Source organism: Papio anubis, chromosome 1, assembly GCF_008728515.1.
Source record: "Papio anubis isolate 15944 chromosome 1, Panubis1.0, whole genome shotgun sequence".
Taxonomy (NCBI): Eukaryota; Metazoa; Chordata; class Mammalia; order Primates; family Cercopithecidae; genus Papio; species Papio anubis.
This window is the reverse complement of record NC_044976.1, coordinates 118,155,019-118,173,498: the sequence shown is the minus strand read 5'-3', so window position 1 is coordinate 118,173,498 and position 18,480 is coordinate 118,155,019. Positions and strand designations below refer to the sequence as shown.

The following is an 18,480-nucleotide window of genomic DNA, read 5'->3' as shown; positions in this document are numbered from 1 at the left end:
GTAAGTGAATGTGAAGGCCTAGGACATTACTGTAGACTACTGTAGACTTTGTAAATACTGTACACCTAAGCTACACTGAATTTATTTAAAAAGTAATTGCGCTATGACATTACAAGGCTATGATGTTACTAGGCAACAGGAATTTATCAGCTTCAGCTTCATTATGGGACCACTGTTGTGTATGCTGCCTGCATTGACTAAAGTGTCATTATACAGTTGCATGACTGTATTTATTGTTATGTTCTTTTTTGGACTGTTTTTATATTTTAGATTATACTTTGGAAAAATTACTGAGCCTCTCTTGAGCTCCAGTTTCCTTGTCTTTGAGATGGGACAAATAATAGGACCTACAGCATAGGGTGCTACTTCACTGGATTGTGTGGGAGAGTACATGTGGAGCTCTAGTGTGTTCATTCCTTTACTTGTACAACTCACCAGAAGGATGACAGCTGTCATGAATAAAGCATGTGCTTTGCCCTGCCCAACTACAAGGTCCCACTACCAGTTGAAGAGTATACTCTGATTCATTGTGAAAATGCCAACAAGTGTGGTTATCCCTTGCTGGAAAGCAGGTTAAAAGGATTTTCATAATTCTGTACCTCTTCTCTTTCCTCCAGGCCTACTCTGTGAAGAAAACATTGATGACTGTGCCAGGGGTCCACATTGCCTTAATGGTGGTCAGTGCGTGGATAGGATTGGAGGCTACGGTTGTCGCTGCTTGCCTGGCTTTGCTGGGGAGCGATGTGAGGGAGACATCAACGAGTGCCTCTCCAACCCCTGCAGCTCTGAGGGCAGCCTGGACTGTATACAGCTCACCAATGACTACCTGTGTGTTTGCCGTAGTGCCTTTACTGGTGAGAAGTTCTCTAGCCTCCTGGCCTCTCTGCCTTGGAAGATGGTTTTAGTGAACAAATTGGGCCCTGTAACTTGTCCCAGACCCAAGTGAAGCTTTTCTTATATAAGAAAAACAACAGTAGCTTAATTTTTAAAAGCCAGTTTTTTCTTGGTCTGTACTCTATGGATGTTACAATCAGTGTCTACCTTTAATTTTTCCTGAGAGATTCTTTTGTTGTGCATTGATTATATCATGCTATGGCAGGAATATTTTTTACAGTGTATATTGAAAGTAGTTGAACAAAATAACATTTTTTAATAGTGGCAAAATATCCAAAACCTAAAATTTACTATCTGAGTCATTTTAAAGTGTACAGTGTACAGTTCAGTGGCATTGTTTAGTACATTGACATTGTTGCTACTATCACCACCATTCATTCACAGAACTCTTTTCATCTGAACAAAATAACATTTTGTTTTAAGGAACCTTACGTCTAACTCTGGTTTCTTCACCCTGCCTCCTTTGACATGTGAGGCTTGAATTACAGGGTAGTTCCTGCCACCGTGATCATTCCACTCCTAGGACTCAGAGAAGCTTAGGACCCTGCTTAGATACTTAAAGGGAGCAGGTCCAAATTCAAGTGTCTTTAACCAAGGATCGTTGATATGGGTATGAAATGAAAAGTTGCAGTGGTCACAAGTAATGCCCTGCTCAGTAAAGGCTTGGCCATGTTCCTACTCTGTTCCCAAGTTTCTTTCTTTCATCACAGGGCATGAAGATGACCAAGCCCTGCCTCAGAATAGGGGTCTTGTCACAAGAACTTACTGGTTGCTTCTGGAGAGGGCAGCATGGTGACTGTTGGGAACTAAAATAGTTGTTTGTATCCAGATGTGGCAGGATACTGAGATTTGAAAATTATCATGCATTTCCTGGGGTCTGTAGTTGTATTTCTTATACGGAGGGTGTGATCAGATTCCTTGGGAGTCAGAAAATAGGCTTTAATAGTCTATTTACAAACAATTCATCAAGCTGAACTCTGCTATATCCTGAGCCCATCTGCAGCCATCTTTCCTTCCAACTTTAAAGATATGCTACCTTACCATCTTAGAATTTTATAAAGAATAGGGATTCTGCAATATGGAAGCTCCCTGGATACACTAACATCCAAAAAGAAATAGTCCGTTGTGAACATAATAGCTATTGAGGCAATGTGGAACAGAATGAGTATGAACAGTCTGTCTACAGCCTCGTATTGGCCATACTGCAGCTGGAAAGCCAAGGAAGCAAAACTGGCTCCCGTTTCTTTCATTGCCCCTGAGGCTTTTTTCTCTGGAAACACTGACAAGCATTTGCAAAGTAAGGGGGAAGCAGGAGAAGGAAGGAATGGAGACCACTTTGAAGTAGTGTCCCACAGCCAGGAAGTAGTGTTTGTGTGTTTTCCACATTTGTGAATGGAAAAAAAAAAAAAATCTGTTGAATACATTGAGCACAATTATTGTGGGATGCTGTTGCAGAGATAAACAGCAAGGGACTGGTGGTCCACCAAGCTGTGTCCATGTGGTGGTTGCTCTTGGTTAGTGGCTGCTGCTGTGATTTGAAGAGACAAACATTTATGCCTCTTGCTGCTTGATCTCATTGGCCAAAAACATTATATTTTTGTTTCATTTTTAAAGCTACCTCTTCTTTCCCGAGTGACCACAGGCCAGGTGGGGCCTATCTCCTGCTATTGACCAGGAGTCCCAGCTGTGCCCTGCGTCTCCTCTGTGGTTCCAGTTGCCTCGCTCTTTATCTTGGAGCAGTGGCCCCCAGGGACCTTCTGTTTTGGAACTATTCCTAGAGGAAACTAACTCTAGGAAAATTAAGCTGCATTTTAAGGAATTGAGTTAGGTTACAGAAAGGCCAAAAAGTGATTGAAATGAGGTATCACAGATGAAAATTCTCTATGCTGCAAATCACCTTTTAAATATATTGGCCTGGTGTAGCCTCTCCTATGAAGTAGATGACATTAACAAAATACAATGAATAGTTTTTCAACTGTTTCCTGCAATTTATGAAAGCTAAAGTGACTTCAAAAAGCTGAAGTGTGATTTCTCTTTTTTTGGTGGGATTTAAGTCACTTTTCTCACCCATCCTGTCGTGTGAGTTGGTACTTATTGTGGAGGCAAGACAGAGTAAGGGACTGGCCTGAGCCAGTGACAGGCCAATCATGCTGAGATGCAGTGAGTGTTTTCTTCCTATGCTCAGATTACCACAGGCTTAGAACTGAACTCTCTCACACTTGCTCCACCTATGGCTAGTTCCCATCCCAGCAAAGTTTGTTCAGTAACTTGTAGTGACTACTTCTGCCTTTTAAAGCTTTTTTTATTTTTTATTTTCTGAGGCCGGCACTGTGAAACCTTCGTCGATGTGTGTCCCCAGATGCCCTGCCTGAATGGAGGGACTTGTGCTGTGGCCAGTAACATGCCTGATGGTTTCATTTGCCGTTGTCCCCCGGTAAGTGCCCTGTTGCTCATGTAAGAAGGGGCATTGTCTCTTCCATACAATCTGTGACAGAACTGAGATTAAACCTGGTTTAATCAATCTTCCAAATGGGAAGATTTCTCAGTTCTACTCTTTCACAAGAAAGTGCTTGGGTTCTTCCATTTAAAGCTGTTTACAAGCGACAAAACAAAACAAAAACAAAAGTAAATAAAAGCTGTTTAGATACTCCCAGAAACAGTGAGCTTCCCAATCCATGACTGTCAGTCTTAAGAAAAACTAAGGGAAAACCACAAAAAGTGGTGGAATGCCCCCTTGAAAATAGGGCTGATGTATGTGGCTTCTTGGCCCCATGCTGGAGGGTAATCTCACTGCCCAGGTTGGGCCAGAGTTGGTGGAAATGCTGCTCTGCTTGCATTCTTTAGCAGGAACCATTTGGAAGCAAGTTGTCTCTTAAAGTAGAGGGAAGCTTAATTTTAGCTCTTTACTATACCCATTCTTTTATCACTGCCAGAGGCTGAAACCTTCCCAAAACAAGAGATCCCTATGCCTCGGAAGATACCAAAAGGAAACCTGTCTAGTAACCTTGGCTTGGGCTGAACAGGAAGTACAGAAGGGAGTAGTGAGATGTGGAGGTTTTCTAGAAACCCAAAACTTCCAATATGACTGTTTTCCTACCAATGCCATTTTTATTTCCTCACTGATTTCCACAGGGATTTTCCGGGGCAAGGTGCCAGAGCAGCTGTGGACAAGTGAAATGTAGGAAAGGAGAGCAGTGTGTGCACACCGCCTCTGGACCCCGCTGCTTTTGCCCCAACCCCCGGGACTGCGAGTCAGGCTGTGCCAGTAGCCCCTGCCAGCACGGGGGCAGCTGCCACCCTCAGCGCCAGCCTCCTTATTACTCCTGCCAGTGTGCCCCACCATTCTGGGGTAGCCGCTGTGAACTCTACACGGCACCCCCCAGCACCCCTCCTGCCACCTGTTTGAGCCAATATTGTGCCGACAAAGCTCGTGATGGCGTCTGTGATGAGGCCTGCAACAGCCATGCCTGCCAGTGGGATGGGGGTGACTGTTCTCTCACCATGGAGAACCCCTGGGCCAACTGCTCCTCCCCACTTCCCTGCTGGGATTATATCAACAACCAGTGTGATGAGCTGTGCAACACGGCCGAGTGCCTGTTTGACAACTTTGAATGCCAGGGGAACAGCAAGACATGCAAGTAAGGGCTTCACGTTTTCCAGAAGCTGAAGGGGACTGTCACTAACACACTTCAGTTTCTCGTTCTTGCTCCTAACCACTCCAGTGCTTCAGCCTAAGCTGCCTCTGCTTTTCAGATGGTGCCAGCCTTGTCCCATCGCACACTACCCTGTGCTCTCCCTTGCTGACAAAGGGCCAGGAATGCTCATTGCATAATGACCCTCTCTCTCTGCCTATCTCTGCCTTCTCACCTGCTGCCTTCGTGACCTCCTGGGGGATATAACTTTTGGAAGTGGTGTTTCCCACTTCAAGCAGCCTCTCACATAACCTGCCTGCAGGATGGATGGAAAGGTCTGTATCTCTCTCTTCACCCCATTCCTTTCCCTAAGACTGTTTTTCCCCACCCAGGTTTATCAGGAAGCATGAATTAGATTAGGCCTGTGAACCCTCCTGGTCTTAATTGTTATAGTTGTAGGATGCTGTGTGGTTTACTTAGGAACTTTCCTATTAATTAGCCATTCCATCTAATTTAATCCAAGTTAATTCTCAACAACCCATGAGGCATAGGTATTATTAACATTCTTTCATAGGTGAGAGAACTTAGGCCCAAGGGTTAAAGAACTCGCCAGAGCAAGTTGTTTCATTGACTCCTAATCTTTTGATTGAGATAGCATGAAAAGTTGTACCAAATAGTATAAATATCAAGGGGTAGGGTATGAGGAGAGGAGAGTGTAGATGAAATAGTTTGTACATCATTTAGGTTTGGGGGTTCTAATTCCTTTTGCAAATATTGAAAGAGCCTGTACAAGTAAGGTCTGGTGTGCTACAAGGACATACCCATCCCCCTTTACCTTCTGTAGCTGGGATTCGCTCTTGAAAGGGAAAGAAATGGGTCATGTTAATATGGTTCTCTATGGCAACTCTCAATGGTTCAGGGTCATTTATCAAGTTTCTAGAGGCATCTTTCACTTCCTAAAGCCCGTTGTTACCTTATTGGGGACAATGGATACAAAGTAGAGGAAGCATGAACCAGGCTGACTTTTGTTTCAGATATGCAGCTTTGTTTGAAAACCTAACTTAACAGGATTGTAAACTGCCTGGGAGTCCCTAAGCTCCTGCAGCGTAGTGAGTACAATGTTCTTCATTTAGGAAGTACACAACAAGGATGAGTGGCGTAGACTATACATACTCTATGACATCAGGGATAGGAGATGCAAAGAAGGTTTTGTGGGGCATTTGGGTCCTGGATGTGGGCCACAGAAAATGGGTAGAAAAATCCACAGTTAGTTCCAAATGAAAAAGCAAATAGAGCTCCAGTCTAATCTGAGCCCCTTTCTCCTGTTCTCTGCTTCCCCTTACCTAGGTATGACAAATACTGTGCAGACCACTTCAAAGACAACCACTGTGACCAGGGGTGCAACAGTGAGGAGTGTGGTTGGGATGGGCTGGACTGTGCTGCTGACCAGCCTGAGAACCTGGCAGAGGGTACCTTGGTTATTGTGGTATTGATGCCACCTGAACAGCTGCTCCAGGATGCTCGCAGCTTCTTGCGGGCACTGGGGACCCTGCTCCACACCAACCTGCGCATTAAGCGGGACTCCCAGGGGGAGCTCATGGTGTACCCCTATTATGGTGAGAAGTCAGCTGCCATGAAGAAACAGAGGATGACACGCAGGTCCATTCCTGGTGAACAAGAGCAGGAGGTGGCTGGGTAAGTGTTTGGTTTCTGAACTTCAAGGCTAATTTTATGAAGCCTAGCACTTTGATATGTAGCACATGTCATAACTCAACCTATAGAAATGCAAGGATCAGACAAATAGAATGGCCCACCACTTAAGATAAACCCATTACCCCAGTACTTATGTTTAAATGTAAAGATGTGCCTTGATCTTGGGCTCCTGAAAAGTGGACTGGGGTACACAGAAGGCAGGATGCCTGGAAGGCCTTCTCGGATGCCAGAATCCATAACCTTTTGCCAGAGTTGCCTCAAATCCCTTTATTAGTGACATTCCTTTGTACATTAATCATTGCCTTATTGTCAAGGCCCTTCTTTAGAATATACGTCTCTTTGACACAGGTAATGATCTTCACTTGCTCTGTCATTCACACCTCACTCTTTGTTGGTATATTCTCAAACTTTCAACCCTCCAACGAGCTGAGATACCAATGCACAGACAAAGGAAAATAAGGACTAAAAATGCACAGGGATATATTTTTAGAGTAGCACTAAGTACCACTGAGTAGGTAGGAAAGAATGGAAGAAGACCACTGAAACCTTCAGGAGGAAAACAGCTTCTCACTTTGTCATGCATTGCCTCAGCCAGAAGGCTTTGGTCAGCTAGACTAAGGAAGGTGGGACATCCTCTATGTGGGAATTAGTGTTTAAGATCTCAAGGGACAATATCCTAATTTCTGAGATATGTCTTAAAGCAGCATGCCAGAGGTAGGGACCTGATGCTGAAGGGGAGGAAGGGAGGCTCCCATCACCCTTTATGACACATTCTGCCTGACCTGCACTCTTCTGTTTTACCCCCATCTCTCCTCCTCCGCTTCTCCCTTGGCATCCCACAGCTCTAAAGTCTTTCTGGAAATTGACAACCGCCAGTGTGTTCAAGACTCAGACCACTGTTTCAAGAACACAGATGCAGCAGCAGCTCTCCTGGCCTCTCACGCCATACAGGGGACCCTGTCATACCCTCTCGTGTCTGTCGTCAGTGAGTGGCAGTGGTGTAAAGGGGAAAGGTGGCAGGGGGAGAGTGTCAGTTGGGGGAACAATTTTCATTATGTAGCCCTCTTATTTTTTCAGAACTGTTGAGGTCAAAGTTGCCCTCTAAATGAATCTAATGCTGACATTGAGAGGTTGATGTTTTATTCAGCACTTTCCCTGTCTCTGTGGACTTTCAGGTGAATCCCTGACTCCAGAACGCACTCAGCTCCTCTATCTCCTTGCTGTTGCTGTTGTCATCATTCTGTTTATTATTCTGCTGGGGGTAATCATGGCAAAACGAAAGCGTAAGCATGGCTCTCTCTGGCTGCCTGAAGGTTTCACTCTTCGCCGAGATGCAAGCAATCACAAGCGTCGTGAGCCAGTGGGACAGGATGCTGTGGGGCTGAAGTAAGAGGCGTTGCCAACAAGCCACTATTCACAGTATAAGTAGGGATGACTAGAAAAGCGTATCTTGTTGAATCATGATTTTAAATTCTAAGCTCTGGACATTTACTCGCACTGCCCGTGATTCTAAATGCCTTGTGAGTGACTGAAACCACAGTCAGAGCCTGGGTGCATCTATTCTGTGCATATTATCACAGTGCCACCCAGCTTCTGTGTTGAGGTGCACTTTTGTTGTAAGCTCACGCTCAGTGGGAAGGGAAAGGATGAATGCCCAGGGAATGTCACAAAAATACTGCCCATCTTCTCTGGGCCAAGACCCTGCAAGATTGTAATAGAGCCATGGGAGTGTGTCATGATGGAAAGTGTTGAAAACCGCTCTATTAGTTTATGACATAACCGCCATTCTTATTTTTTTATTTTTATAATCGTATTAGAAATCTCTCAGTGCAAGTCTCAGAAGCTAACCTAATTGGTTCTGGAACAAGTGAACACTGGGTCGATGATGAAGGGCCCCAACCAAAGAAAGTGAAGGTGAGGTGATCATGGTAGAACCACCATTGTCAGACATTATCTGATTACATTTCAAATTTCTGTCCTTTAGCTCCAGAGTGTCCTGAATGGGAGTAAAGAGTGATAGTCTTTATATGTTACCCAGACAATAACTATCCTAGGTTCTTTTAAACAGCAGGAATCCTTAGGATATTGATGACCTTGGGTTACCTATGTATACTCTTCAAGAATAACTCTTTAAAAATATTAAAACAAACACGTCTCTTTCCTTTAGTGTCATGCTGGCAGTAGTCAAGTCAGGAATGGTGTTTGTAGATGGCAATTCCTTCATGGCCACGTCTCTTCCTTATCCTTTATGGGTACTTCTCCTTCTATAAGAAAAGATGAAATTAAGCAGTAGAAGAAAGCCAGTGATCATTGACATTGGCAAAACGAAAGCCAGTGATCATGGCAAAACGTTGACATTGGAGGCTCCATACTTTGAGCCCAAGAAACTAAAACCATATAAAAGCAAGTGGTAGATTGAGCTGAGACTGACATGAAAAAGGAGACCATCCATCCACAGCTGTGCATTGCTGGGAGCTGGTAGAGCATGATGGTTAAGAAGACCATCGCTGGCCCTCACCCCTCCTCAGGCAGAGAAAGAGATGGATGTGTTGGATGTGAATGTCCAGGGCCCAGGTCAGCACCTGGCCTCTTCCCCTCTTCACTGGGCTGTGTCTGCCCATGGTTCCACATTGCTGTCCCTGTGTTTGCCCCATCCAGCCATATATCCCTTCCCAATTTCACAAGCTCTAAATCAGCTTGAGGAAGTGAATGCTTAAGGAATGTAGCCGTGAAGAAATTATGATAGTAACTAATCTGTAGTTAATATCAGAACTGGATTCAAATCCAAAACTCTGCCACTTAGTAGCTGGCAAGTTACTTAACCTCTTTGTAATTATCATTCCTTGTAAAATGCAGATAATAATAACCCTTTCCTCTGTGGGTTGTTGTGTTGGCATATGTGCCTTATCTACTTTCCTGTCATGTACTAAGTGTTCAGTAAAGGGTAGCTGCTTTTAAATTATCATAATTATTATTGAATAGTCTTTCCTGAGTGCTTTCTACATGTTGGGTGCTATGTTGAGTACAAGGAAGCAATGTTGAACAAGGCTTATTTTGCCTTCTCGAGAAGCTTACAGCCTGGTGGTGGAGATGGCCATGTAATACTATGTAAGCACTTAAAACAAGATCAGTTAAGCAGAGGTGAGCAGAGTATGCTTTTTAGGGCCAACAAGAAGAATTAAAGTTTACTTTCTAGTGGAGGGTAGGAAAAGTGAGAATTGGGTGCTCTGGAGATCTAAAGGCTAAAGCCTAGAGTTTGGGATGGGGGAAGGGAATTGTCTAGATGATGCAGGAAAAGTAAGCAGGAGCCACATCACGAGAGCAGTGGGAAGCCAAGGCTGAGGTTATCCTCCGGAGAGGTGGAGGAGTAGGAAGAGAGAAAACAATGGGAGATAAGCAGGGTTGGTGGAGGCTCTGGACAGCTTCTCATTAGCAGTTTCTGGTGGTGGCCAGATTGACAGGGAGCGTTGTTTTCACCTTTCAGGCTGAAGATGAAGCCTTACTCTCAGAAGAAGACGACCCCATTGATCGACGGCCATGGACACAGCAGCACCTTGAAGCTGCAGACATCCGTAGGACACCATCGCTGGCCCTCACCCCTCCTCAGGCAGAGCAGGAGGTGGATGTGTTGGATGTGAATGTCCGGGGCCCAGGTCAGCACCCGGCCTCTTCCCCTCTTCACTGGGCTGTGTCTGCCCATGGTTCCACATTGCTGTCCCTGTGTTTGCCCCATCCAGCCATACACCCCTTCCCAATTTCACAGACTGTAAATCAGCTTGAGGAAATGAATGCTTAAGAAATGTAGCCATGAAGAAATTATCAACTCAGAAAGGGAAGGATTTCACATTGCTTCACGTACAGTGTGTTGAGACTAAACAGGCTGATAAAATGGGTTAGATTGTAGTAGGATAGAAAAATAATATCCCAAAGCAGAGGATAGTTAGTTAATACCTTATGCATATATCAATTGCTCTATTAATATTACATATTTTTAAATGTCCAATTAAAATAACATATCACTTAAACTTGAAAATAAAAACTTGTTTTACTTAGAGAAGAACCCCCAGCTTAAAAAGACTTGTACTTTCCCATTATTCTTTACAGAAACGATGTTATCAGAGGAAAAGGTAGCAAATGTGAAACTAATAACCAGTTACTACAAGAAGTGCAGGGAATTCTTTGCCCCTAAGAGTAACTAAAATAGAGCTGTTTCAAGCTGAAGATAGGGTTAACTGCCTTCTCCTTCTTGAGTACTTCATGGAATTTTCCATTCCTACAGATGGCTGCACCCCATTAATGTTGGCTTCTCTCCGAGGAGGCAGCTCAGATTTGAGTGATGAAGATGAAGATGCAGAGGACTCTTCTGCTAACATCATCACAGACTTGGTCTACCAAGGTGCCAGCCTCCAGGCCCAGACGGACCGGACTGGTGAGATGGCCCTGCACCTTGCAGCCCGCTACTCACGGGCTGATGCTGCCAAGCGTCTCCTGGATGCAGGTGCAGATGCCAATGCCCAGGACAACATGGGCCGCTGCCCCCTCCATGCTGCAGTGGCAGCTGATGCCCAAGGTGTCTTCCAGGTAAAGAACATGAGAAGAGTCACTTGAATAATAATTCCTATGGCTCTGTACAGTTTTATCTTTTTTAAGGAACTAATATCTCATTGAATTTATTCAATCATTTGAGAGATTAGGGCAGGTATTAGAGTCATGCCTGCTAGATGGGAAAGTGGGAAGGGAGACAGGCAAACTGACCCAGCTCTATATAGGAAGATAGTGATAGAGCCAACTGCAGACAACAGCAGTCTTTCTGATTATTAGTGATAATTTGTTGTGCCGAGATGCTTCCCAAATGCATAGATTAGATGAGAGTGATACCTGGTCTGGAGCCTTTGACTTGTATCCGCTACTGCTTACGGATTGGCCTGACTGTATGGGCTTCCAGCTGCTCATTGGCAGTTTTCTTGACCTGAGTTCCTGTTATATTCTCTGATGCCTGTTTATCCTTATGAGGAAATCGGAAGCATTCTGAATCACCTTAGACTGTAGACTGACTGAAGTTGTGATATTTCCCCACATCCCTCTTCTTTCCTGAGGAAGTAGAAGGCTCTTCACTTTACATCGGCCATTATTTATTGAGCACGTATTTGTTTATTTATTCAATCAACAACTATTTATTGATTGATGATGATAGAATCTTGGGCACAAAGATAACAAGACTTTCCCTCCCCTCCGGGAACCTACAGTGTAGCCTCAGCTCTGATGCCCTTGTTTCTTCACTGAGTTTCATTATTTTCCTTCATCCAGGTGACTCTCTTTTCTGTATTTTCTCCTCTTCTAGATTCTGATTCGCAACCGAGTAACTGATCTAGATGCCAGGATGAATGATGGTACTACACCCCTGATCCTGGCTGCCCGCCTGGCTGTGGAGGGAATGGTGGCAGAACTGATCAACTGCCAAGCAGATGTGAATGCAGTGGATGACCATGGTAGGGATGAAAGGCAGGGATTTGGATTCTTACCTGCAAAGCATGCCTCTGAGGAGGGGGAATGGTTACATGACCCTTAAAGAACTGTCTGAGATTCAAATACATGGGAGATTCACTCATTCTTTCATTCATGCATTTATTCATTCTTCCTTTAACATGCTGAACTCAGAGATCCAAGCCAGTAGGAGATCCCTAATTAAAATGAGGGATTTTTAATGAGGGTTCTTGGACCTCAGAGCAGATACATGAAAGGTGTTCCCATGTAGTTTCCTAGGCATACCACTCTTGATTTGAGGATTTATGAGAGCTGACTTCTCTAGGAGAGTTGTGGAATATTCTCAATATAAATTCTGACATGTAATACATAGGTTTTTGTCTTCAGTATGTAACAGGGTAGATTCTGCCATGTAGGGGACATGAATACCTCATACAAGTGATCCTTTCACCTAGAGGTCTTCTGCAGGCTAGGCAGCCTGTACTGAAGTATTTCTAGAACAGAGGAAAAGGAAGAGATTACTTTGGTTTTTCCTATAGACCCCTACAGAGAACTGCTTCCTGCTGATCTCTGGGGAATTTAAAGTTTCGTTGTACAAGTCATGGTGTTTTTTACTAAGAGTATGATATGTCTGTTTATAAAAATGTTTCTCCCCTTCAGGAAAATCTGCCCTTCACTGGGCAGCTGCTGTCAATAATGTGGAGGCGACTCTTTTGCTGTTGAAAAATGGGGCTAACCGAGACATGCAGGACAACAAGGTACAATTTGTGGCTCTGAGTTTGAGGAGGCTCATAGCAGTGCCTCAGTTATAAGCCCCTTCCCATTTCTCCTTACAGCTTCTCTTGTGATATGTATAGACAAAGATGGAAGCAGTTTGGGCAGACACTGGGTTTGGAGAGCTTGATGAGAATGTAGGGCTTGTCCAGGCATGTGTCAGGATGAGTTCTTTTCCCTCTCAGTATTCAGCTTGTAGTAGGCTGGCTATAGATAGCTTGGTGTAACCTTTTCTCTCCCTGACATTCCTTTTCTCCAGCTGTCTCTTCTGTTCATAGTCACTTCTTTTTCTCTTGTTTTCTTTCTTTTTTCCCTCCTGCTGCTTTTTCTATCCTTGGATACCCTGATGTTTTCCTGTTTGATTTTTCTCCGTCTGAGTTTTTTGTCCTGCTTCCTTCTGTCATTCATCTTCTCTCAGTTTTCTTCATTTTCCTCATCTTAGTCCTTTCTTGCACATGTTTTGTCTCTTCTTTCTTTCACTGTTTCCCTTATTTTTCCCAGTTCTGTGCATGCCTTAGTTTTTTCTCTTCCTACCTTTCTTATTTCTAACTCCTTTTCCTATTAGAACCTTATTTTGATAAGCTCAGTACTCTTTTAAGTGAGTCTCTGGCTCAGGGGCATGCTTTATTTTATGAATTCCCAACTAAAGAGATGTTCCCCCTAAGGTGCAAAATTGTTTTTTGAGGAGAGGTAAAATAATCTTACTCTTTTTATGTATAAATCACAGATATACATTCAGTACACTGGTAGAGGCACAGCCTATCTGTGATGTTAATATTTCATCGGGGAGATAATTAGGAAAACATGTCTAAGGGGATGATAATAAGAAAGACTGAGAAAAACTGCTATATTCTCAAGAGTGTTAACGTGTTCTGTGATGGGCCTTTTCTGTAGGAAGAGACACCGCTGTTTCTTGCTGCCCGGGAGGGGAGCTATGAAGCAGCCAAAATCCTGTTAGACCATTTTGCCAATCGAGACATCACAGACCATATGGATCGTCTTCCCCGGGATGTGGCTCGGGATCGCATGCACCATGACATCGTGCGCCTCCTGGATGAATACAATGTGACCCCCAGCCCTCCAGGCACCGTGTTGACTTCTGCTCTCTCACCTGTCATCTGTGGGCCCAACAGATCTTTCCTCAGCCTGAAGCACACACCAATGGGCAAGAAGTCTAGACGGCCCAGTGCCAAGAGTACCATGCCCACTGGCCTCCCTAACCTTGCCAAGGAGGCGAAGGATGCCAAGGGTAGTAGGAGGAAGAAGTCTCTGAGTGAGAAGGTCCAACTGTCTGAGAGTTCAGTAACTTTATCTCCTGTTGATTCCCTAGAATCTCCTCACACATACGTTTCCGATACCACATCCTCTCCAATGATTACATCCCCTGGGATCTTACAGGCCTCACCCAACCCTATGTTGGCCACTGCCGCCCCTCCTGCCTCAGTCCATGCCCAGCATGCACTGTCTTTTTCTAACCTTCATGAAATGCAGCCTTTGGCTCATGGGGCCAGCACTGTGCTTCCCTCAGTGAGCCAGTTGCTATCCCACCACCACATTGTGCCCCCAGGCAATAGCAGTGCTGGAAGCTTGAGTAGGCTCCATCCAGTCCCGGTCCCAGCAGACTGGATGAACCGCATGGAGGTGAATGAAACCCAGTACAATGAGATGTTTGGTATGGTCCTGGCTCCAGCTGAGGGCACCCACCCTAGCATAGCTCCCCAGAGCAGGCCACCTGAAGGGAAGCACATAACCACCCCTCGGGAGCCCTTGCCCCCCATTGTGACTTTCCAGCTCATCCCTAAAGGCAGTATTGCCCAACCAGCGGGGGCTCCCCAGCCTCAGTCCACCTGCCCTCCAGCTGTTACGGGCCCCCTGCCCACCATGTACCAGATTCCAGAAATGGCCCGTTTGCCCAGTGTGGCTTTCCCCACTGCCATGATGCCCCAACAGGATGGGCAGGTAGCTCAGACCATTCTCCCAGCCTATCATCCTTTCCCAGCCTCTGTGGGCAAGTACCCCACACCCCCTTCACAGCACAGTTATGCTTCCTCAAATGCTGCTGAGCGAACACCCAGTCACAGTGGTCACCTCCAGGGTGAGCATCCCTACCTGACACCATCCCCAGAGTCTCCTGACCAGTGGTCAAGTTCATCACCCCACTCTGCTTCTGACTGGTCAGATGTGACCACCAGCCCTACCCCTGGGGGTGCTGGAGGAGGTCAGCGGGGACCTGGGACACACATGTCTGAGCCACCACACAACAACATGCAGGTTTATGCGTGAAAGAGTCCACCTCCAGTGTAGAGACATAACTGCCTTTTGTAAATGCTGCTGAGGAACAAATGAAGGTCATCCGGGAGAGAAATGAAGAAATCTCTGGAGCCAGCTTCTAGAGGTAGGAAAGAGAAGATGCTTTTATTCAGATAATGCAAGAGAAGCAATTTGTCAGTTTCACTGGGTATCTGCAAGGCTTATTGATTATTCTAATCTAATAATCAAGACAAGCTTATGGAAATGCGAGATGAATACAAGCCTTGAGTCCATGTTTACTCTCTTCTATTTGGAGCATAAGATGGATGCTTACTGAAGCCCAGACATTCTTGCAGCCTTGACTGTGTTTTAAGCCCTGCGGGCTTCTGCCATATCCATGAGAAGATTCTACACTAGAGTCCTGTTGGGAATTGTGCCCTGGAATTCTGCCTGAATTGACCTATGCATCTTCTCCTCCTTGGACATTCTTTGTCTTCATTTGGTGCTTTCGATTTTGCACCTCTCCATGATTGTAGCCCTACCAGCATGTTATAGGGCAAGACCTTTGTGTTTTTAATCATTCCAGCCCATGAAAGCAACTTTGGTCTCCTTTCCCCTCCTGTCTTCCCAGTATCTCTTGGAGTGTCACGAGGTTTACTTTGGTATGGTTCTCAGCATAAACCTTTCAAGTATGTTTCTTTAGAAAATGGACATACTGTATTATGTTCTCCTGCATATATCATTCCTGGAGAGAGAAGGGGAGCAGAATATTTTTCTTCCACAAATTTTGGGGGCAGGAGATCCCTTCAAGAGGCTACACCTTGATTTTTCTTGTCTGCGTGCAGGTCTTCATATAAACTTTACCAGGAGGAAGGGCATGAGTCTGTTGTTTTTCTGTGTATGGGCCTGGTCAGTGTGACGTTTTATCCTTGATGGTCTAGTTACTATGACCCTCCCTACTTTTTTAAAACCAGAAAAAGGTTTGGAATGTTGGGATGACCAAGCGACAAGCTAACTTGTGCAAGAGCCGGCTACCCACCCACAGGTCCCCTACTTCCTACCAAGCATTCCATTGACTGCGTGTATGGAACATATTTGTCCCAGATCTGAGCACCCTAGGCCTGTTTTACTCACTCACCCAGCATATGGAACTAGTCTTAACTGTCGAGCCTTTCCTTTCATCTCCACAGAAGACACTGTCTCAAATGTTGTACCCTTGCTCTTTAGGACTGAACTTTCCTTAGCCCAAGGGACCCATTGACAGTTGTCTTCCTTTTGTCGGATGATCAGTCTCTACTTTCTGATTATCTTGCTGCTTAAAGACCTGCTCACCAATCTTTCTTTCACACTTGTGGTCTGAGTTACTGGTATACCCAGTATGTTCTCACTGAAGACGTGGACTTTGTGTTTAAGTGCAGGAAATGGAAAGTTGGACTTGTTTTCTATGGTCCAAGACAGACCTATAAGAAGATTGGAAAAGGAGGAACTATATAGCTGTTTTCTGCTACCATTTCTTTTCCTCTGAAGCGGCCATGGCATTCCCTTTGGCAACTAACATAGAAACTCAACAGAACGTTTTCCTTTCCTAGAGTCACCTTCTAGATGATAATGGACAACTACAGACTTGCTCATTGTTCACACTGTGACTGCCCCTCACCTGAACCCACTGTTTGTATTCATGCTCTTGGCAGTTTCCTTGACTCTGTTTTAAGGGCAGAAGCATTTTAGTTAATAGTAGAAAAATAATAGTTTTCTTCCTCTTCTCCTTGGGCCAGTTAATAATTGGTCCATGGCTACACTGCCACTTTTGTCAGGTACTGTGATGCCCATGACACCTGCAAAATAAGTTCTGCCTGGGCATTTTGTAGCTATTAACAGGTGAATTCCTGACTCTTTTGGTTTGAATGACAGTTCTCATTCCTTCTGTGGCTGCAAGTATACATCAGTGCTTCCCACTTACCTAATATGTCTGTTGGTGGCCCCATATGGAAACCCTGTGTGTCTGTTAGCATGATAGTTTACAAATGGTTTTTTCAGTCCTATCCAAATTTATTGAACCAACAAAAATAATTAGTTCTGCCCTGAGATAAGCAGATTAAGTTTGTTCATTGTCTGCTTTATTCTCTCCATGTGGCAACATTCTGTCAGCCTCTTTCATAGTGTGCAAACATTTTACCATTCTAAATGATGACTCTCTGTCCTTGGACCCATTTATTATTCATAGATGAGGAAAACCTTTCTGCATGGACCTCTGTGGACCACAGCATTCCTGCCCTTTCCTGCCCTCCTGCCCCAGCCCCACTTCTGAAAATATCAGCTGCTGATCCAGCCACTGGATATTTTATATCCTCCCTTTTCCCTAAGCACGATGTCAGACCAAATTGCTTGTTTCTTTTTCTTGGAATACTTTAATTTGGATCCTTTGGGTTTGGAGAAAGGGAATGTGAAAGCTGTCATTACAGACAACAGGTTTCAGTGATGAGGAGGACAACACTGCCTTTCAAACATTTTACTGATCTGTTAGATTTTAAGAACTCTTGAATTGTGTGGTATCTAATAAAAGGGAAGGTAAGATGGATAATCACTTTCTTATTTGGGTTCTGAATTGGAGACTCGGTTTTTATGAGATACATCTTTTATGCCATGTATAGATCCTCCCCTGTTATTTTTGGTTTATTTTTATTTTTATACATTCTTTCTTTGACTCCTCTTCTGCCTGCTTTTGGGGATAGGTTTTTGGTTTGTTTATTTGCTTCCTCTGTTTTGTTTTAAGCATCATTTTCTTAGGTGGGGGAGGCAGAGGTATGAGGGAAAGAGAGTCTGAGAATTAAAGATTTTAGTATAAGCAATTGGCTGTGATGCTGAAATCCATTGTATCGTCTTATTGAATTTGACAATTTGTAATTCTTGCATAATAAAGAACCAAAGGTATAATGTTTTGTTGAGAGGTGGTTTAGGGATTTTGGCCCTAACGAATACAGTGAATGTATGATGACTATTTGGGAGGATACATTTATGTACCCAGAGGCCCCCACTAATAACTGGTACTACGGTTACTTCCTTGTGTACATTTCTCTTAAAAGTGATATTATATCTGTTTGTATGAGAAACCCAATAACCAATAAAATGACCGCATATTCCTGACTAAACATAGTAAGGAAAATGCACACTTTGTTTTTACTTTTCCGTTTCATTCTAAAGGTAGTTAAGATGAAATTTATATGAAAGCATTTTTATCACAAAATAAAAAAGGTTTGCCAAGCTCAGTGGTGTTGTATTTTTTATTTTCCAGTACTGCATCCCTGGCCTGGCAGTGTTACCTCATGATGTCATAATTTGCTGAGAGAGCAAATTTTCTTTTCTTTCTGAATCCCACAAAGCCTAGCATCAAACTTCTTTTTTTCTTCCTTTAGTTAGATCATAAATAAATGATCCTGGGAAAAAAGCATCTGTCAAATAGGAAACATCACAAAACTGAGCACTCTTCTGCGCACTAGCAATAGCTGGTGACAAACAGACAGTTGCTCAGGGACAAAGTGCCTTCCAATGGAAATGCGAAGTAGTTGCTATAGCAAGAATTGGGAATTGGGATATAAGTAATAATATTAATTACGCTGTTATGTAAACAATTGGTTTGTAATATTCCTTAAGTGAACTTTGCATAGAACTTAATATACAGGATTATAAAATAATATTTTGTGTATAAATTTGTTATAAGTTCACATTCATACAT

At 44.0% G+C, this 18,480-nt stretch overlaps 1 protein-coding gene across 2 annotated transcripts in view; it reads left to right on the top strand.

The window, feature by feature from the left end:
* NOTCH2 (notch receptor 2) overlaps nt 1–18,013 on the top strand; it is a 189,906-nt gene extending 171,893 nt beyond the window's left edge. For both annotated transcript variants that reach the window (XM_021922900.2, XM_021922897.2), the window contains exons 23-34: nt 618–854; nt 3,216–3,328; nt 4,027–4,532; nt 5,874–6,221; nt 7,082–7,224; nt 7,415–7,625; nt 8,057–8,153; nt 9,724–9,892; nt 10,519–10,820; nt 11,581–11,728; nt 12,384–12,481; nt 13,392–18,013. In XM_021922900.2, the coding sequence (XP_021778592.1) occupies nt 618–854; nt 3,216–3,328; nt 4,027–4,532; nt 5,874–6,221; nt 7,082–7,224; nt 7,415–7,625; nt 8,057–8,153; nt 9,724–9,892; nt 10,519–10,820; nt 11,581–11,728; nt 12,384–12,481; nt 13,392–14,780 (3,761 nt within the window). In that variant the 3' untranslated portion in view covers nt 14,781–18,013. The remainder of the gene's footprint in view (nt 1–617; nt 855–3,215; nt 3,329–4,026; nt 4,533–5,873; nt 6,222–7,081; nt 7,225–7,414; nt 7,626–8,056; nt 8,154–9,723; nt 9,893–10,518; nt 10,821–11,580; nt 11,729–12,383; nt 12,482–13,391) is intronic.
* The last annotated feature ends 467 nt before the right edge of the window (nt 18,014–18,480 follow it).